The sequence below is a fragment of the Labrus mixtus genome, chromosome 9 (assembly GCF_963584025.1).
Source record: "Labrus mixtus chromosome 9, fLabMix1.1, whole genome shotgun sequence".
In the NCBI taxonomy this organism is placed as follows: domain Eukaryota; kingdom Metazoa; phylum Chordata; class Actinopteri; order Labriformes; family Labridae; genus Labrus; species Labrus mixtus.
This window is the reverse complement of record NC_083620.1, coordinates 7,980,405-7,999,680: the sequence shown is the minus strand read 5'-3', so window position 1 is coordinate 7,999,680 and position 19,276 is coordinate 7,980,405. Positions and strand designations below refer to the sequence as shown.

At 43.4% G+C, this 19,276-nt stretch overlaps 2 protein-coding genes and 1 long non-coding RNA gene across 3 annotated transcripts; 1 reads left to right on the top strand and 2 right to left on the bottom strand.

Annotated features, from left to right (window-relative positions):
* Positions 1–8,809, bottom strand: LOC132979790 (complement C2-like). Its single transcript, XM_061045623.1, has 19 exons — positions 8,606–8,809; positions 8,387–8,493; positions 6,992–7,139; positions 6,677–6,862; positions 5,778–5,957; positions 5,483–5,581; positions 4,700–4,842; positions 4,471–4,612; positions 4,234–4,368; positions 3,978–4,082; positions 3,433–3,570; positions 3,079–3,188; positions 2,857–2,974; positions 2,449–2,596; positions 2,227–2,300; positions 1,632–1,723; positions 1,270–1,402; positions 1,129–1,178; positions 1–286 (listed from the first exon to the last, which is right to left on the bottom strand). The coding sequence occupies exons 1-19, from the start codon at positions 8,655–8,657 to the stop codon at positions 104–106; spliced, it is 2,343 nt and encodes a 780-aa protein (XP_060901606.1). The 5' UTR covers positions 8,658–8,809; the 3' UTR covers positions 1–103.
* A 592-nt stretch (positions 8,810–9,401) lies between these two features.
* Positions 9,402–18,239, top strand: mfrp (membrane frizzled-related protein). The gene is made up of 13 exons (XM_061045640.1): positions 9,402–9,737; positions 10,907–11,015; positions 11,773–11,910; positions 12,084–12,248; positions 12,408–12,627; positions 13,787–13,917; positions 14,019–14,144; positions 14,248–14,324; positions 14,420–14,568; positions 14,725–14,855; positions 16,395–16,529; positions 16,755–16,882; positions 17,718–18,239. The coding sequence occupies exons 1-13, from the start codon at positions 9,684–9,686 to the stop codon at positions 17,940–17,942; spliced, it is 1,788 nt and encodes a 595-aa protein (XP_060901623.1). The 5' UTR covers positions 9,402–9,683; the 3' UTR covers positions 17,943–18,239.
* LOC132979847 (uncharacterized) lies at positions 13,644–17,830 on the bottom strand. The gene is made up of 3 exons (XR_009674105.1): positions 17,700–17,830; positions 16,644–16,703; positions 13,644–14,124 (listed from the first exon to the last, which is right to left on the bottom strand). It is a non-coding gene; the product is annotated as an uncharacterized LOC132979847 (long non-coding RNA).
* Positions 18,240–19,276: the final 1,037 nt, after the last annotated feature.

The following is a 19,276-nucleotide window of genomic DNA, read 5'->3' as shown; positions in this document are numbered from 1 at the left end:
TTTTTTTTGATGCTTTACACTGCATGAGTTAAATGCACCACGTCTATACAAATCACAGTATACCATTTGTCAATAAAGCTTTGAAAAGCTCGGACTTTGCTGTTCACTCAATATCAGGCAGGAACTGGATCTCGTCTTTGAGATGCCTTTTCAGCCAGGGCATTATCTTGAAGAGGTCGATGTGAAAGTCTCGAGCATCAGGGGGCGGCTTGTCACTCCTGTAACGCCTCAGTGCTGGGTTGAGGTTGTTGCAGATATCTGTGGTGCCCCAGCTCACTACTCCCACCTGGTGGCAAAAGCAGGAAAAATAAAGTTTATTAATAGAGCACTGACTAAACCAATGTCTCAAAGTGTTTTACAAAGCATAAAACGCTCTGTCTCCTTTAGACTTTATAGAACCAATCAGTGAGATGTGTAGTGAGTGAAATGATAAAGTGATCTTACTATATGATCAGACATTAAGGAAACATGTTATGTTGAAGTGCTGGCTTCTCTGACAACAATGCAGCAGCCAGTATGTCCTCCTTCTAACTTTAGATTCTGGTCCTGAATGCTCTGGATTTGTTCGGACCAGAGGAGGTAGGCGGTTTTAAGGCACCCCCACACGGCCGTTTTGGATGCCCGATGCAGCGATGGAAGCGGGCAAGAGAAGTGATTCAGATAGAAGTGATTGTACCCGACCTAAAAAGCCTCTGCATGTTTCTAATAAGCTCCACGAGCAGAAACGTGCTCAAACTAGGATCAATATTGGAGATGATTTTGAAAAATGGAGAGAGGTTAGAACACAGAAAGGTTTACAGACCGATGCAGAGCTGACTAAACACTGAAGCTACAGTGTCCACCACATGGCAACCTGTGTGAGCATCCACTCTAGAGAGGAGGAGACAGCTCTCTACAATGTTTTGAATGTATTTTGACTGTGGTACCCATTTTAAACACTAGGTGTCAGAGTTACATATTGATCCTTTAAGTTTTAGGTAGGAACAGTGAGGAAATAGGCAGCTAGTGTAAGGTCATTAAAAAAGGAGGAATATGTTACATTTTCTTGATTTCTTTGAAGCCTTGCTGCAGAAATGTGTGTGATGAAAATAGTGTACGAGGTTGTTGTTGTGTGGAAAAGTAGCCCACCTGAAAGTAGCGCTTCCTTTTTTCCAGAAACAGTGATCCTCCAGAGTCACCTGTACAGCAACACACAGAATAATGTAAACTACATGCAATGTAGGTCACACTGTGGTGGTTATAATAACTCAGCAGGGTTAGAATCCCAACCTTTACAGCTTATAGTGTAGTGGTATCCCGAGGAGCCCCCAGAACAGAGGAATCTGTCAGGTACGTACTCCTCCAGTGTCACATTGGTCGGCTCTTTGAGGGTCTGTTTCGCCTTCTCTACACAGCCAGGCCTCTGCACACACAAAACACAACTTAAACACTCTTTCATTACTCTTTGTTATTTACCATCTCCAGCTTTAATCTCACCTCACAGATTTTATGCAGGAATGAGAAAATGGGGTGTTATGTTGAATTTCTACAGATACCTGGCGACTTCAGGTTAGAGGGGAGGGAAATACTGACCAGCTACACTGACCAGTGTAAAGCCTGCTGGAATTCTATCAGAAGAAGAAGTAGCTCACCTGACTTCCTGTTTGAATATAAGTTCCTTTACGTAGGGAGTTCTTATGAATGAAAAAGGCAGCAGTCTCCTTATCAGGAAGTAGTTCCTCCCCTGTAGGCACACATTCATCAGTGTTAATTCAAACTAGTTAAATCTGATCACGTTGCTCTTTTAGGATCAGTATTGGAGATGCTTTTGAAAAATGGAGAGAGGTTAGAACGCAGAAAGGTTTACAGACCCATGCAGAGCTGGATAAACACTGAAGCTTCAGTGTCCACCACATGGCAACCTGTGTGAGCATCGACTCTAGAGAGGAGCGGGCAGGGGGAGACAGCTCTCTACAATGTTTTGAATTTGGACTGCAGTACCCATTTTAAACACTAGGTGTCAGAGTAACACTAAGACCAAGGTTTAGACAGCATTTCCAATATGGCGACTGCCATGGATAGGCTTTACACGTTTCTGTCAGTAACCAATGGGGGGCGTCAATGAGTCTCTGAGGTGTTTTTTTTTGGGTCTTCCCTAAATATTACCACTGTTTTAACAGGATAAACAGATTGAAAGAATCTGGTGTACTCTTATCATGAATGCTTAGGTCATGAAAGGTCACATACTGTGCTGCTGACATGTAGAGTTGACTCTCTTCATGGCTCGGCTGGCTGGCACGGTGCATGGCAAGCAGATAGGTCTGTTGAATGACATACACAACACAAACACTCAGCACTATATGGGGGGAATAAAAGACAATGCCAACACACACACACACACAAGAGAAAACAAAAGACACCTTTTTAAAAAAAAAAAAAAATAGGTGAGCATTTATTCTCAGGTCTTACCTGGCCTTCCAGGAGAGAGGGATACTCATGTTCACCTGCACCAGAGCTACATCGTAGTCGTAGAACTCGGATACATTTCTGTGTCTCAGTGCTCTGGTGTTGTACTTGGGGTGCATGATCACCTTCTTGGGAACCACCGCACCCTCACCTGGAAAGAGAAGATGCTTATTATGATTTCAAAACAACAAGGATTTAAAGCACAGATGGATGACGTGAAAGTTCAAGTGAACCCAACATATGTGGAGCTTTTCCTACCGATCTTTTCAAGATACATGTCTAATAAACATTTTTAGACACGATTTCTGTGTTGGCCGATATTGGCCCTGTTGAAAGAAATCGGCACATCTGCAAAAAACGTGGCATGATGTGTAATGTGTCTGCTAATCTCAAATAGTTTCCGGCACTGACCCTGACTATGCTGTATGACCACCTGCTGATGGATACTGTCTGTACTCGCTCTGGCAAAGCAGTGAGCTGCAGTCAGCACCCAGTTGCTGCTCACAATGGATCCAACACATGGCGTCGACTAGAAGGAAGAAAAAAAGTATTAAAGTGTGAAAATGTAGAATGCAAAAAAAAAAAAAGTTCTGCTATGACTTTCATGTCGTAGTACGTAAAGCTAGCTCCCACCGATTTCACAGAGACGTGCCAGGGTTTGGTGAAGATCCCTTTGACATCCTCCTTCTGCTCCTTGGAGATGTGTTCCTGAGCTACCCCGCACATCGTCACACTTTTGTCACCTGCATAATGAAACATCCACAACGGATATATTGGCATTAAGATTGAATTACAAATCTGAAATGTTTTAAACTGGTGCTATGTGTGTCTGTGAGGTGCATGTGTGAACAACCAGATCAGGAACATTTTCTAATAATTTGTCAGTAGTGCTAACAGTATGAAAACAGCTATAAAACATTGAATTGTGGAAACACAAGCTCTTCGGCCATGGAATTGAGAGAGGGATTTTATTTTATTTTCACTTACTAATGATGCTGTTGAACACTACTCCCAGTGTTTCGTAGTCCTTCAGAACAAAGACGTGCTCCTCACCACGTTTTTTTGAAGCCAAAGAGTTCAACTGATCTCTTTTCACTCGGTCTCCGATACCAAACACATAGACATCTGAAAATACACACACAAATGGACATTTACTTTACACGCACATACACCACTTACAGTGTGTAACAAGTAAAAAACCATTGCATGCCTGATGTAATGTTGCTTTACTGTGATGTTGTTGAAATGACTTATTATTCAATTATCCATCCATTCATTATCTAAACAGCTTGTCCTGTTCGTCGTGGGGGGCTGGAGCTGATCCCAGCTGTCATTGGGTGAGAGGCGGGGTTACACCCTGGACTGTTCACCAGTCAATCACAGAGCTGACATATAGAGACAGACAACCAGACAGAGTCACCAGTTAACCTAACGAGTATGTCTTTGAGGATTCTAACCAGGAACCTCCTCGCTGTGAGGAAACAGCTCTAACCACTGCAACACCAGAAAACCTTATCTTTTTATCATCATACCCAGCATGGTCTCATGTGTATGATCCGGGGCTATTTTGTGGTAACCCAGCAGGCTCCTGATCCGGACCAGCTCAATCTGAGGTTTGGAGCCTGTGTTGGTGAAACCTGCAGAGAAAAAAATGTCAGACATCTACACCCTTCAAAATAAGATCCCTTATTACGTTCCCACTTTCATTCAATAAGTCAGAGAGGTTATCAAATGAGTTTTATGCGCTGGAGGATCTCAACAGATATGAGAGACATTGGTTGTTTTTACCATCTGTTTCTATGACGATGATGTTCTGAGTCTCATTAAAATGGTTTGTGGCGCTGTTTTGCTTTAAGAAGGCGATCATCTCACTGACACGCTTCAGGGCAGCATGCAGGTTGGTGCCTGTCTTACTGCCGTGGCCTGCAGATAAAACATTATGTAAAAGTTCAGAGCATACTTTACTTATTGTGATTTTCTCATAAATACTGTAAATGAATGAAGCAGTAATAAACACAGTCCTACTATGGTAGTCGAACTCCATCAGATTCCATATGACGTCGCCAACGCTGCTACTTATATCTGAGTCTGTGATGTTGACAATGTCTTTAGCCACGCTGGCAAATGACACCACATGAAACTTCAACTGCACCTCGTAGCTCTCCAACTAAAAAAAAGACATGTAGGAGTTACAGCCACCGAGACAGGATGACAGGATGACAGGGAAACAGGTAATCTTTTTAATGCTACAGACCTTTCTTATCAGAGCAATGGTGGCTTCCCTGGATTTTTCAAAGTCCTCCTTTGTAATGCTTCCCGACGTGTCCAGTAAAATGAAGACATTCATGCGACTGCCTTCAGCCACACGGAAGGTACGACCAAAAGAGCTGCTTTCACCTAACACACACAGAAAGTACTTCACTTAATGGGCTGAAATATTGCTGAGATATTTAAAGGAAGAACGTGCGATTTTTTGTCCCAGTAGATGTCGTCCTTCAGCACCAGCGTGAAACCAAAACAAACTGCTGTTTGGCTGCACCTCCACTATTCTGAAGCCTCCGCTTTCCTCCAGCGACACACCTCCAACCCCTCTCCACTCGCATTGGCACAAAGGAGTCAAGCACAAGCGGCAGACAAAATTGTCCTTTGCTTGAGCTGCAATTGCCTGTGGCCTGCATTGTTGTGTTAGCATGCTAATGTTAGCGCCCTTTAGTTAGCTCGTAGCTACACATTGCATGGCCGTGATCTAAAAATGCTTACATAGCATTCATAAAAGGAGTGAGTATGTTCTTCTTCTTCTTTCTAGTCCTTGACTAAAACACCTCTGATACACAAGGGGAGAAGCCGGCCGTCCCGGCCATGTAAACACGGCTCTGACAACAACACAGCCGGTAGGACTCGAGCTTCTCACTCATTGTAGACAGTCATGACTCAGAGAGACATTTACACAGGACATACTTGATTTACTGTATTCTATATTTATGTGTTAAATGTCACACATTCTTCCTTTTAAGACACCGATACAAGTTATACCCACTTTCCTGTTTGGCGTCTGGTGAGAGTACATCCATCTTTCCTGCTAGCGACCCCGCCATGACTGCTGCCACAACACTCGGGGAGTCGAAGGTGTTTGGGGCTGCAGTAAGAACAAAGACTTGATGAATTGACATGTGTCATGATATAACAGTTCGCTGTGTGCTGCTCTGGCATCAACTGATGCTCTCTCTCATTTTCTTATTCTATGGTTCTTTATGATAAAAGGGCTTTATTATAAAAGCCTGTTATTAGAATTTTGCACTTAATCGATGTTTAAAAAGGCTGTCAGTCTGCACCTTGGCAGCGTGGAGTTGAGCCACTCCACTCCCTGTTCTCCAGGCAAACCCTTTCAGCCGAGCCGAGCAGATCCATACCGGCCTGACACCAGTAAGTCACTTTCTGCCCCGTGTAAAACCTGCCTGGATATCTCTCGGCCCCGGGTGGGATCCCAGGGTCATAACAGTCGTCGGATAAATCTAAAGACAGAGGGGCAACATCCAAAAAAAAATACACGATTTCATACAACAATAAGTTTCAAGTAAGTGATTTGATTGGACAAGACGTATTCCGTTGATGTCGATAAAGAGAACAACAGCTCTGGGACTTTTAACCATCGCTCTGCGTCAGGTGTTCAGAGCACCGCCAGCTAAGCATGTCACATTTAGTGAGACAACCTTCAGGTAAACATAAGGCTGACAATGAATCTACAACTCCTAAAACAAAGACAAAAAAATATGACGAGTCATGTCTGGCCCTCTGCTTCAATTTAACAACGGTGGGTAATGAAAAGAGACACACTCCTTCCTGGAAGTTTCAATCATAAAGAAGATTTTCATAGTTCATTTTTTAGGGCGTTGCAAAAGGGGGCCGGGCAGAGAGAGTTTGGGTACCAGTGGCCTAAAGTATACTGGTGTTTGTACTTGCTAGGAATAGATTTTTTGTTGTTGCAAAAGATGATTATAAGGTAAAGTTAAGTGGAGTAAATAAGTGTATTCATCCAAATCTGCTTTACGACGTAAACCTCATTTTAAGTGTGAGATTAGTCCGAGCATGCTCGCTCTACAATTATTTGCTCTAATACACCTAAGAGCCCCTCGTAAGCTGATGTTCTCAGTAGTTCTCTGTTGCACTCATTAAGAGAAATGTAACCATGTTTGTATTTAATTTAATCATACACAAAGTTGTCTGTCCTCACCATCATTCTCACAGACAGGAGTAGTTCCCGTCCACTCTCCTGTCAGGGTGCAGTTCCTCTGGGCGGAACCAGACAAGATGAACCCCTCCTGGCAGGAGAAGCTCTGCGTGGCCCCTACATGGAGCCACTGGTCCCAGGGCCAGAAGTCTCCATGATCCAACTGGAGCTGAGCTGGACACAACACAGCTGGGATTTTGACAACGGTGGACAGACAGACGAGCAGATGAGGACATTTTACATAAGTGAAGTATGAAAATCAAAATTCAGACTCTAACCAGAGGAGACCTAAATTCATTCACCCTCAAAAAACATCACCTTTGCATGTAGCACGAGACACCTCTCTGCCACTTGGTAATCTCATGGAGGACCACTCCCCATCTGCACTGCAGGTCCTGTAGCTGACCGGGGAAGGGTATTGCCCCAGGCCGCAGTGATAGGACAGCACACTTCCCTCCATTCCCCCCTGGAGAGGAAACACATGGTCACTTCTGGAGCTAAATTAAGTGACATGAGATTGTGTCACTTTCCAGACGGTATAGTTCCTTTTTATCATGAAAGGGATTGAACCGTCAGTATTTTCAGTATTGTCTCTCTTCTTTTTTATTTCCAGGAATCATACTGACGGATCCTTTTTTAAAAACAATACACATCCTCTTTTTTGCCCTTTATTCTGTCCCTGGAAACTTGGCTGGTTAAACCCTTTAAGACCTTTGAGTTGCAGTGTTTGAGTGCAAGTGCTAAATCCTGCAGTTCGTTGAGGGTCAACTTGAGGCTGGCTCCAAGAACCCCGAATGTCACGTATACACCCCATTCAAGAACGCATGTTTTAACAGGATAAATTAACATGATTACACCCTGGTTCAAAAATATTTGTTTGATTAGTTATTGTCCTCATGGGCACACACTGTACAGGAAGTGAATTATTTTACAACCCATCCATTTTGATTTTATGAACGATAAGTGTTATCCATAGTTAGGCGCGTAGCTGACATGACTGACAGGTGGGCGTAGTGTAACAGTTTGTCAGGAGGCTTAAAACCTGCCTCAGCTCCAGCTCTCAGCATGTCGTTAGGTTGACTGAAAGTTAGACTGAGACAGGATTTCCAGCATGACGGCTGCTGCCGATGAGCCTCCAGAGCCCCCTGCAGGAACAGATGTGTGATGTCACTCAGCTTCAAACATTAATATTTACAGTCTTTGGTTTTTTGTCGCCCTGTACTGCTGTTGTTAAGCCGTTTATCTCCTCTATTCTCAGTGTCTCACATAACTATTTTAACCCCTTTAACTGAAATTGTGTAACTCTATTAATAAACCATTAAGTACAAGAAAAACAACACTGTTAGGGAAGTTAAATTATGCAGAAACAATGCCATCCTTAAAGTAGCAATCTTTCCCTTAGAGTAAAAACTTACAACCTAAAACTCTGACACTGCAGGATGTAAATTAAAATTGGTATTCAAATAAATAATAATTGAGGAATTCTTGTTGTATAGCATGACATCTTCAGATTGTTATTTTGTCTGGTCATTAAAGTAAAATTCAGAAAGAAATTCAACTTAAAGATGATTAAAGAAAGAAAAGCAGAAAATCCGAGCCATGAACAGAACATATTTTTATGTTTTAAACAATGATTAATAGATCATACATTTTTTGTGTTAATTGAAGTATATGCTGATCAGTTTCAGCTCCCCTGTTCAGGTGTTTGTTTACCTGTGAGTAGGTGACATGTCCACCTTTAATGCTCTCTGTTGTGGAGCAGTTGAGAGGCTGTAGATCCTCGTATGTTCCATAATCGTATTCAGATTCCTGCAGAAACACTGGAGCACAAACAGTCAGTGGTCGTTATAAACATGTGTACACAGACGCCAACAATGCCAATAACCACACTTGAAATGACAGTAAATGCAACACAAAAAATGTTAGGCTCACCCTCCTGGACGGAGACGAGGAGTAAGATCCACAGTACAGGCTTGACATACATGACTGAGCTCTGTGTCCCGTCTGTGGCCTTTGTGTCTTTGAGCGACCAAACTACAGAAACCACAGCAAGAGTGTCTAAATCGACCTGCAGTCAGCCGCTTTATTTGATGACTGATTATCCATTAACACAGATGAGCCGATCTGGGAAATGAGGGATTGTGCAATTTTGGACAGAGCACAGATTTGATCCCTTTACTTTCCTTTTTGATTGGTGGTTAAATAAACTCTGCTCTGGTGGGCTGCAGGTGTGCCAATATGTCCAGAGGCTGCAGCACCTGAACTGGGTCGAACCCTGCTCACCTCCACTAGCCTGAGCTTGGGGTCCTGCCCCCCTGTGCTGGATTGGCTGGACCGTTTCCCCTGGTTTGCCACACAGTGACACCGTTTGGGTGTTTGTGGTGTTTGGTGGTCATGTGTATCTGTATTTATGTGTTTGTGTACCTGTTCACTCAGGTTTTGTCCAAGCAAACATGCGTGTGAATAACATTTTATGAACTTAAAAGATCATTGCAGAGATTATCGAGATTTAACAAGGGTCCCCACCTACACTTTCACCCCCATCCTTTCTCCCCTTCCCCCCTCCTCCGGGCGGCTTAGTCCTCTCAGCTGACTCGGCTTTGTTCAACACTGTGAAGGAGTTTCTAACAAGTCTTTTGTAACCACTCGCATTCAGAAATCAAGAGAAGTTCAGGTCGATGCTGCTAAAACAGAGAGAGGTGGCAGAGGACAACATGGCTGTCTCGACAATTCTCCTAATGTGAATTATATGTTTGTTTTTTTCATTTCTATCTGGGTTACACTGATGGATGTCCAACATTGGGCTCTGCTGGGCTGGACGAGCGAAGGCCGGAAGCTTAAGGAACGTTAGTGGAAGTTTTCTTTTGGAGTGAAAAGGTGAAAAATGTTAAGAAACCCATGTTTTAACAGCACTGTATGAAGCTTCAGTTCTCTTCACAATGTCGCCACCACGGGATAATTCATCACGACATCAGACTCTCTAAAAAGAACGAGTGGCAGCGGACTAAAGATGTCTGACCTCAGCCAAGTTGCAGTGTACTCAGACTCTTCAGATATTTACAAGGTGGGTGAGGATAACAAGACGGATGAAGATGTTAAATAAAGATGATGAGTAATAAACTTTGAACACAGTTATTAAGACGACTATCAGTATAATGTTCAATACTCATCTTGCACATTTAACCCTTTAGGACCTTTCCCGGACAGCTGTTTAAACGTTTGTTTTATATGAAGTCACATTTTCTTTATCTTTACTCAGAATGTGTCTTACCATACTTTAAATCAAGCCCTGTAGATATGGAGCCGAGCCGAGCTGTGCCAGTTCATATCTGTTTAGTCGTACTCGTAGTTGAAGTTTAGATATGAGAGCAGTTATCAGGTCAAACCAATAGGTGTTGCAGCGATGGAAGCGGGCAAGAGAACTGGTTCAGATAGAAGTGATTGTACCCGACCTAAAAAGCCTCTGCATGTTTCTAATAAGCTCCACGAGCAGAAACGTGCTCAAACTAGGATCAATATTGGAGATGATTTGAAAAATGGAGAGAGGTTAGAACACAGAAAGGTTTACAGACCGATGCAGAGCTGGATAAACACTGAAGCTTCAGTGTCCACCACATGGAAACCTGCGTGATCATTGACTCCAGAGAGGAGGGGGCGGGGGGAGACAGCTCTCTACAATGTTTTGAATTTAGATTGTAGTACCCATTTTAAACACTAGGTGTCAGAGTTACATACTGCTCCTTTAAACAAATGTGCCAATGGCAGATAGAGCTTTGTAAGCGTCACTATTTTTCCCAGTTGGCCAAACAGCTGACAACAAATCAATGATAATGTTGCTCCCTAACTACTAGATATGCAAATAAAAGACTGTTTGCTTAGAATTAAACTATTGTTGTGTTTAAGACCTCTTTCTACTGTCTAAAAGTAGCCAAAATAATCCGTTTATAGCTGTTCTGATATGTTGGATTAGAAAATGTTTGAAGTGTATTGACTCAGTAATGGTCATTAGACGTGAATTTATCTAAACTACTCAAACTTCAGCTAACAGACCAGGTAACATTGTTGAAAAAAGACCCTTAACATGATGACGTAAGCTAAAATGTGTTGGTCGAATTAAACCTTACATTTGAAAGAAGACGGAAATGTACTTTCTCCAGAGGTCACAGTTCACAAACGTCATCTTCTACAACTAAATAGTTTGTTTGTATTTATTTTCTGTTCTCCTTTCTGCAGAATGTGTTTTGCAACCCTGCCTTTGAGCTGGAGGGGGAGCGAGAGGAGAGGGTGGAGGGATTCAGGACGTCATCATCCACCCCTGAACCAATCAAACCACCAACAACAAGTGAGTCAGCCAGTCGACTTGTTGCTTTTTGAAACTAAACTTTATCACATTTGAATATGTTTGTTTGTTGGACGAGAAGTATTTTTGTGGCCAATTTTCCCTCCAGTTTTTTGTTTTTTTGAGAAAGGTCAGAAAATGTGTGTAAAACATTGTGAATCTGATGACCTAAATCAAGGATTAAAGGTGCAATTCAACAGTTTTACAAGTAAAAAACAAAATTAGGTTTGTGCATCAGAGGCAGTCTGTCTTTGTGGTTGAGTGGGAAAACAAGCCTGAAAGTGTCTTAATGCACACATTCTCTACAATTATAGAGAAAAGCGTATATTAGAAAATCCAGGAGTAGTGTTTGACAGACGAGGATGTTTTCTAGACAGTGAAGGGTCTAATGAAAGGTTTAGTTCCAATATGAGAGACATGCAGGGTATAGGTTTTGTCTTAAATTCCTTACAGGGACTAAAATGACTAAAAGGACATTTTGATTTATCTTTTATCGATCAGGAAACAAACATGGAAGTTACAATAAGAGGAGCAAATTGAATTAACACCTCAAATAAAATAAGACAGTGGGCAACGTCTTATTTAATTTTTAGTGTTTGTTTTGATTCATGATAAACTTTATATATAGGAGGGGTTGCTGTTTTCTAAATGTGTCACAAAAAAAAGGACTCAGGTCAACATACTGTGGGTCTTCTTTGACAGTAAACACTGTTTGCATGTGTGACACTTTTTATGTGTGTGTTTGTGATCTGTCATTCAGACCTGGCCTGGGGTGTGTTCGGTGTGTGTGCGATGCGTCTGCGGGGCCCTGGTTGTGGATGGGGTGTTGTGGTGATCTCTGCCGCTGCCCTGCTCCTGTTGACAGCTATCGGACTGGCACTGGCCCTCATCCTCACACGTGAGTCACCGCTCTAAATCGGCACAACTGAAAAGAAAGACCAATTGGAAAGGCTTCAGTTTGAAGTTTGATTCCAGAGTGACAGCTTTTCTCATTTTAAATGAGCTTCTTCAGTTATCATTTATTATGTCCATGTTTGCATCATGTGATTGTGTTTTCTGTCTTTGATTTAGAGATAAAAGGCCAGGAAGTGGAAGATCAGATGTTGTCCACCAGCCCTCCAGACCTGCAGAGTGCCGGAGATGGAGCGTCTACGTTACCCACAATGCCTGCTAACAGAAGTCAAATGGACATCACAGCTTCACCCCATCCTGCTAGGATCCCACCATCAGAAAAACGTACGAGATTCAAGCTAAATGGTCATTTATACGATATAATCTGATCAATTAAATGCACATGATTAACTTCATGTCCATCATCAACCAGTAAGCTTGTTATCTGCAGGATTTTCCTTTCGGTGCATAAGTCAAAGAAGGTGTTCCTTTTCGCTCTCTCAGGTTGTGGAGGAGTTTTAACTGACTCAGAGGGAAGCTTCAGTTCTCCAAACCACCCCGGCTCCTACCCTCCAAACCTGCTGTGTCTGTGGGTGATCCGAGTCCCACCCCCCTCCCTGGTCCAGATCCATGTTTCCTCTCTGACCATAGAGGGGCCTTCTCCCTGTCTGTTCGACTGGCTCGAGGTGCAAGAGCAGAGGGAGCAGAGCTCTGTGGTTACCAGGTTGGTCAGACCTCCATGTTTCCTTTAATCACTGGTGAACTGAAAATAATAATAATGATAATAATAATAATAATAATAATAATAATAATAATAATGCAATTTATTTTGGGTGCCTTTCATGTCACTGGAGGTCACCTTACAGAGAAAGAAAACAGTGAATACAAAACAAGAACACAATCAACTACATAAATAAAAATAAAAACAACAATAGAAAGAAGGGCGTGGTCAGAGAGAGTAAGCTATTCTAAAAAGGTGTGTTTGAGGTGTGATTTGAAAGTGGGGGGAGAGTTGATGTCACGGATGGTTAGTGCGAGAGAGTTCCAGAGACGGGGGGCTGCTCGGCTGAAGGCTCGAGCCCCCATTGATGATAGGCGGAGAGGAGGTGTGGTGAGGAGCATGGAGGAGGCTGAACAGAGGCTCCAGTAGGTGTGTGTATGTGTGCAGGAGATCAGAAAGGTACAGAGGAGCGAGGTTATGGAGAGCCTTGAAAGTGAGAAGGAGAATTTTAAAATCAATACGATATTTGACAGGGAGCCAGTGGAGTTGTTGCTGCAAAAGTCAAAAGTGCCCTCTGTGGATGATAAAATATTCCACTCTATCGCCCCATCACCCTCTCATGGCCCAATATGTGCAAGAAAATGTAATTAGGGTTCCATTAGGCACTCACTGTCACACTTGTACATAGTATACTAATAAAAAATGCATAAAATGTTAATCGTTACATCTCTATCTCACTTACAAAGTAGTGCCTATCTTTTGGAGGAATTTACAAATTAAAGAGGAAGCAAACTATTGATGTGTGGTCTCTAATAAATTTAAAGTTTACATTTGCATTATTGACTCACTTTTTAATGATTCTGAATTATTCAGAAATGTTTAACTCACTCTTAAAACATTGACTTTATTATGTGCCATGTTGTTACCTTAAATTGCCACTAGATGGCACTAAAGGTGTGTGCATAATTGGAGAGTATACTTCTGTAAAAATACAACAGGTTCCATTTAAAAATGGCATGATTTGTGGTTTTAATAAAAAAGTGTCTTTCTCGTGAATCCTTTTGAGAATTTAAAACAGAACAGTGCAGAGCTCAGAGGAGTGGAGAGAATTAATCAAAGAAAAGTCACGGATAATGAACAGATGTCTCTTTTTCTCCTACAGGTTCTGTGGTAACGTAGCACCGCCAACAGTCAACACAAACAGCAGCGCGGTGTGGGTCACCTTCCGCTCTGATGGCAGCATCACAGGCAGCGGCTTCACGGCGCAGTACAGGGCCATACTGCCTGGACACAGTCAGTAGTGTGCATGTGTCTGCATCCAAATAAATACATTCACTCCTATCCATTTGAATTCATGTGCATCCGTGCATGTTTTCTGCGGTGTGTTTCCTCAGAGAGCTGCTCCAGAGAAGAGTTCATGTGTGACGGTGGTCGCTGTCTGCTGCCTGTGTCTGTGTGTGACGGTCATCCAAACTGCCAGGACCAATCAGACGAGGCGAACTGCAGCCATAAACACAAAGGTGAGAGTTCACAGACAGAGTTGATCTAACATGGAACACACATGAAAAGGTCTATGAACTAGAGTGGACTAATGCACATTGTTTCTTGTCTGTTTTGTCCCAGAATGCGGCGGGCAGAAGACCGAGCCACAAGGCTACCTGTCAAGTCCAAACCACCCCAAGCCTTATCCTCACCAGCAGGTGAACATTAAACTGTCCAACACACTCAAAGCTGCCTTCAACAGGCCTGCCAGTGTGTGTTTTCACTCGTCTCCTGTTCTTTTGTTTCCGTTTAGTTTTGCATATGGTACATATCCGTCGAGGAGGGGAACGTCATCACACTGAGCTTCAGGAACTTCAGCCTGGAGACTCAGGATGTGTGCGAGTTTGATTATGTGGAGGTGCACGACAGCGCCGATCCCGGAGCTGGAAGAGTCCTGGGAAGGTGAGAGCCCTCCCCAGATGTTGGATTAAAATGTACAGTAATGAAGTTAATCCTTGTTGTGGAAATCCATTATGTTGAGGGTAAATAAGGATGAATGCTCGAGTTGTGTAATCACAAAGTTCTGCGGCGGCTTTTGTTCGTCTGCCTTTGTCTCAGGTTTTGTGGTAACACCTTCCCTCCTGAGCTGACCTCCTCTGGGCCCCACATGACAGTGCTGTTTGTGGCTGATGAGGGAGTGGCAGACAGCGGCTTCAATGCAACATACCAGGCTGTGTCTGTGCTGGACAGTGAGTTCTTGCATTTGTAAGGCTAATTCTTAATAATCTAAGTGCCATCTGTTGTTTCCTTCACCTTGAAGAATGATTCACCTTTGTCCCTTTCTTTTCATATCTTTAAGTCTTACCTCTATTTGCAAAGGGGGGCAACGATCCAAAAAGTATTCAATCAAGTGAAAGTACAGATATCTGTGCCAAAAGTCTCTGGTAAAAGTAGAAGTCATGTTTGAACTTGTATACTAATAAGTACAGGTTGACTGATCCTCACGTCACATCTTTGAGACTGTTCAAAGACACATCCCAGGATGCACTGGGACACGTCCTCAGGGATGTTTCATGAGGTCAGTGGATGTTTCTGGTCTCACAACATCTGGCACCTTCTGTCAAGCAGCATAGCCAGGGTTGATCCGGCTGCATTGAACCCCAGTTTGCACCTCCTGATCCAAAGTCGCCTAGAAGCCCTCTCTGCAGCCTCCATTGTGGACTTGATAGCCCCTCCTTTTGGCAGCTCCTTTGACGCCAAGCAGGGTGTAGACCTTGCATAGTGCATGGTCAGCAAAGCCTCTGTACCCAAACTCGATGGGCTCAGAGCTCGCTTTCCAGCCTCTCCTCAGACGCCGCTCTACCAGCTCCTGTTACTTTAACCGCTTGTGCTCATTAGCCTCTTCCATGCGGTCCTTCCAGAGGACGGCCAACTCTATTAGGAGCACATGCTTTGAAGAGACACATCTGGCTACAATAAGTTGACGTAATGCGGTCAGGGAACTTGAGCTGCGTGCCCAAGTCTATTCGCACACATAGTTCCCAGTCCGATGTCAATGTGAGCAGGCCGGCTGCTTGTCATGCCGGTGGCTACAGCTGCTCTCCATCCCTGAGAAAGGCCATGCACCTCTGACTTCAGACCTGCTGGTTATTGGCCACAGCTTTAGAGAGGGTCTCTGCCTCTGATTTGAGCACCTGGTTGTGTTCAGAATGTGTTCAAGTGAACCCTGCACACAGCATAGAGAACATGCTGGTCTGGCTTCCCAAGCTAGGTAGGACGTCATAAACAGCTTGGCCCATGACCCGTATGCCCCGTGGTTCAGTCCAGGTTCCAAACTCCCTGCTCCCACATGCCCACCATCCTGCTAGTCCGCTCCCTCTTTACACCTTCCTGACTAGATGGCGTCTGTCCTTGCCATGGGCCTTGTTGTTTCAAGGCTGCAGGATGGCCACTAGTTAACTTCGATCGATAGACTTGAATGTTATTTATTTCAAATGAAAAAATAATGTGTAGTTGTATGTTTCTTCACTGTCATTTACATCACCTGTCGAGTTTAGCTCTGCTGTCTGCTTCATCTTGATTTCTGTCTTACAATGAAATATTTACACCTTGTAACTTTTTCTTTTTTTGACTTTATGCTTTTAAAAATCTGACCATTCATACCCGACTCCTTTAAACGCCCCCCATTCTTTCCATTACAGTTTTCCTTCATGCCTCTCTCTTCGTTCTTCACGTCCCATTTTGCCACCTGTAACCGGTTCGTTTTGTGTATTCTTCTTTGTTCAAAGGGACGTGTGGTCCCAGCCAGTTTGCCTGCAGTACGGGGGAGTGTCTTCAGCAGCAGTGGTTATGTGATGGATGGAACGACTGCCCTGACGGAGCAGATGAACAGGACTGCAGCAACTCCACCTACCCTCTGTTCAGTGAGTCCCTTTTATCTGTGAACCCAATCACAGTCCCACTTAGAGCTACTGTTTTTGTCTCCAAAGCCAGAAATGTTCACATGGAAATCTCGCTAAAAGAAAAAAAAAACTCACCAGAGATAACGTTTGTAGTGACTTGCCAAAGAAGAGGAAAAATAAGCCTTTCTTTGTACTCTGAAAGCCAAATGACAGAAAAGTAATGAGTTGTGTTCTGCATGCCTCCAGCTTCTTCGTGCGAGTCGATAGAGGTGGAGATGTGTCAAGGCCTCAGCTACAACCTCACCTCATTCCCAAACATCTGGCTATCTATTGCTGACCAGAAGGAAGCTGCCACACTCCTGCGAGCATACCAGGTAAAAGCTTCTTACTTAAATCACCACCTTAAAGCTCTTCTCAGGAACTTGTGATGTCTTTGGCGACCCTTGTTTGTCTCATCTCTTTGCTGATTTTGTCCTGAACATGTCCAAGAGTCTGCTGCTAGCTGTTAATCACACTGTGTTTGTGTTTTAGTACTTGAAATCGGTCTTGGTCTCAAGACCACTTTTTGAAGGTCTCGGTCTCATCTCAGAATCGAAAGCATTTTTACTTGATATTGCCTCGGACTGGGCGGACTCCGGATTTTAAATGAGCCAGTCAAGACCACCACTGATAGGCAATTTTTCCATGTCATTACTGTGATTTGAAAGAAAAAGCCTTTTTCTAAAAGAACAAATTACTTCACTTCTTTCACATTTCGATTTTTATCCCCCAGTTACAGCAGCAACCTTCCCTGTGTTACGGTCTAAGTAGCCTAAGTGACATGCCCGCTGCACACAAGATCATGATTTATCAGTGATCTTTATGGTCTTGGCCTTGACTTGGTCTTGGTTAGTGTGGTCTGGACCACAACACTACACCGTCTGACACCTACCCTGCGGCAGAGTTTTCAGACATTCATTGTAACTATATAGAAATAATCAGTCTTGTCGCTGATCGTCTAATTTGATCATATAGAGACATTATGAATTTCAGTCATTTTCATAACCGGCTTAAAACTCTTCACAGGAGCTTTAAATTACTAATGGACATTAGAGACACTAAAAGGTTTTGCTGCTACCTGCAGGTAGCACCAACAATGTCAGAAAAAACAGAAAGCTGTTTCTTCAACATGCTGTTTCACCTCATTCTTACCTCTTTTTTGTTGTGCAGGTGCTGATGGAGCTGGCTTGTTTCGAGCCCTTGCGGACGCTGGTGTGCGGGATGTTTCTGCCCCAGTGCAGCCCTCAGGGCGGCGTCCTCCAACCGTGCCGCTCTGTCTGCTCCTCGGCTCAGCAGCAATGTAGCCACGCGCTGGATCTCTTCTCCTTCAGCTGGCCCTTCAACTGTCACCTCCTGCCCGACTCACAGGACCCCATGGAGTGCTCGCTGCCTTAGTGTCAGATGATCATCCACAACCTGGTCCAGTTTGATGACACACCATATGCAGAAGTGATGAGGACCTGAAGACCTGCATTTGGAGGGACTGGTCTTTACCAATAGATCCAGAGCATTTAAGACTTGTTGTGTGAAAGCCTAACTGCAACCCTCCCCTAAAAATCCTTCAGTGCATGTATTAAATGGTTTACAGTATGTGTAGCTATTTTACTAGAACATCTTGAAGATACAGGAAGATGAGAAGATTTATTTCAGTTAGATTCAGAAACCAGCAAAAATATTTCCTCACTATTTATTGCTTTGATTTATGATATAAAAAAACACATCTTACCTCCTACCAGTACAGAGAGAATTTCTTAAAATGACCTTTATTGTGTTGTCCATTATCACACCACACATTGTGCTTTAATTGTTTCAGTGCTCGTCGAGAGAACAGTCCAGATTTGAGTGTGTGGAGGATTAAAATGGACGGGTGCTGAATCAGATATACGAGCTTCATATGGCAAAGGTTCTCTCAGAGATAAAGAGATCAGTTTAACTTATCAAAATGATAACTTAAGGTAGAAATTATTTCAAATTGAATTAACGTTGTCTCAACGACCAACAGGGTTTCCTGTGCACAGCCGACCTACGATAGCAGGTGCAGGTCGGTTGCAGGAACATACAATGAAAACATAAATAAATCATGGCACACTGAAAACGACTGTACTGTCACTTCATGGTGAGCGGACAACACATTTCACCTGTGAGGAAGCTAAAGGTGAATCCATAGACTGTAAATATTAACGGATGAAGCCTGAGTGATGTCAGCCATCTGTTCCTGCAGGGGGCTCTGGAGGCTCATCGGCAGCAGCCGCCATGATGGAAATCCTGTCTCAACCTAACGACAGGCTGAGAGCTGGAGCTGAGGCGGGTTTTAAGCCTCTTGACAAACCGTTACACAGCGCCCACCTGTCAATCGTGTGTTTTAGGCTGTGGTGTGTTTGTGACTTCCGGTGTTCCTAGAGCCAGGCTCAAGTGGACACCTGGACGACCTGCAGGATTTTGCACTTCCGCATTGGCTTAATTTTTCAAGAACGGAGGTTGCAGTTTGGGCGAAGCGCGTTGTTCGCTCACAATAAAGTGACAGTAAGGTCATTTTCAGTGTGCCACGGTTGTGCCATTAGTTGTGAGCATTCAAAGAAATGTAAGCGGTCGATTATACTGAAAATACTGGTAGTTTATGGGTTTCAACCAATCAGGTGAGATGATTTTTGTTGCTGCAACTCCTCTTAAAAAGACTTCCAGCACCTGCACTTTATCAGCTGGCCCCCGTTCTATATTACACATCCATC

What these genes read in the sequence shown, in the direction of transcription:
- mfrp (XM_061045640.1), top strand. Translation starts at nt 9,684, where the DNA reads ATGTCTGACCTCAGCCAAGTTGCAGTGTACTCAGACTCTTCAGATATT. An exon ending in ACTGGCCCTCATCCTCACAC is followed by an intron (nt 11,911 to 12,083) that starts GTGAGTCACCGC and finishes TCTTTGATTTAG; the next exon opens with AGATAAAAGGCCAGGAAGTG. An exon ending in CACTCCTGCGAGCATACCAG is followed by an intron (nt 16,883 to 17,717) that starts GTAAAAGCTTCT and finishes TTTGTTGTGCAG; the next exon opens with GTGCTGATGGAGCTGGCTTG.
- LOC132979790 (XM_061045623.1), bottom strand. Translation starts at nt 8,657, where the DNA reads ATGTATGTCAAGCCTGTACTGTGGATCTTACTCCTCGTCTCCGTCCAG. An exon ending in GTCTCGTGCTACATGCAAAG is followed by an intron (nt 6,863 to 6,991) that starts GTGATGTTTTTT and finishes TCAAAATCCCAG; the next exon opens with CTGTGTTGTGTCCAGCTCAG. An exon ending in CTCTACATGTCAGCAGCACA is followed by an intron (nt 1,724 to 2,226) that starts GTATGTGACCTT and finishes GTGTGCCTACAG; the next exon opens with GGGAGGAACTACTTCCTGAT.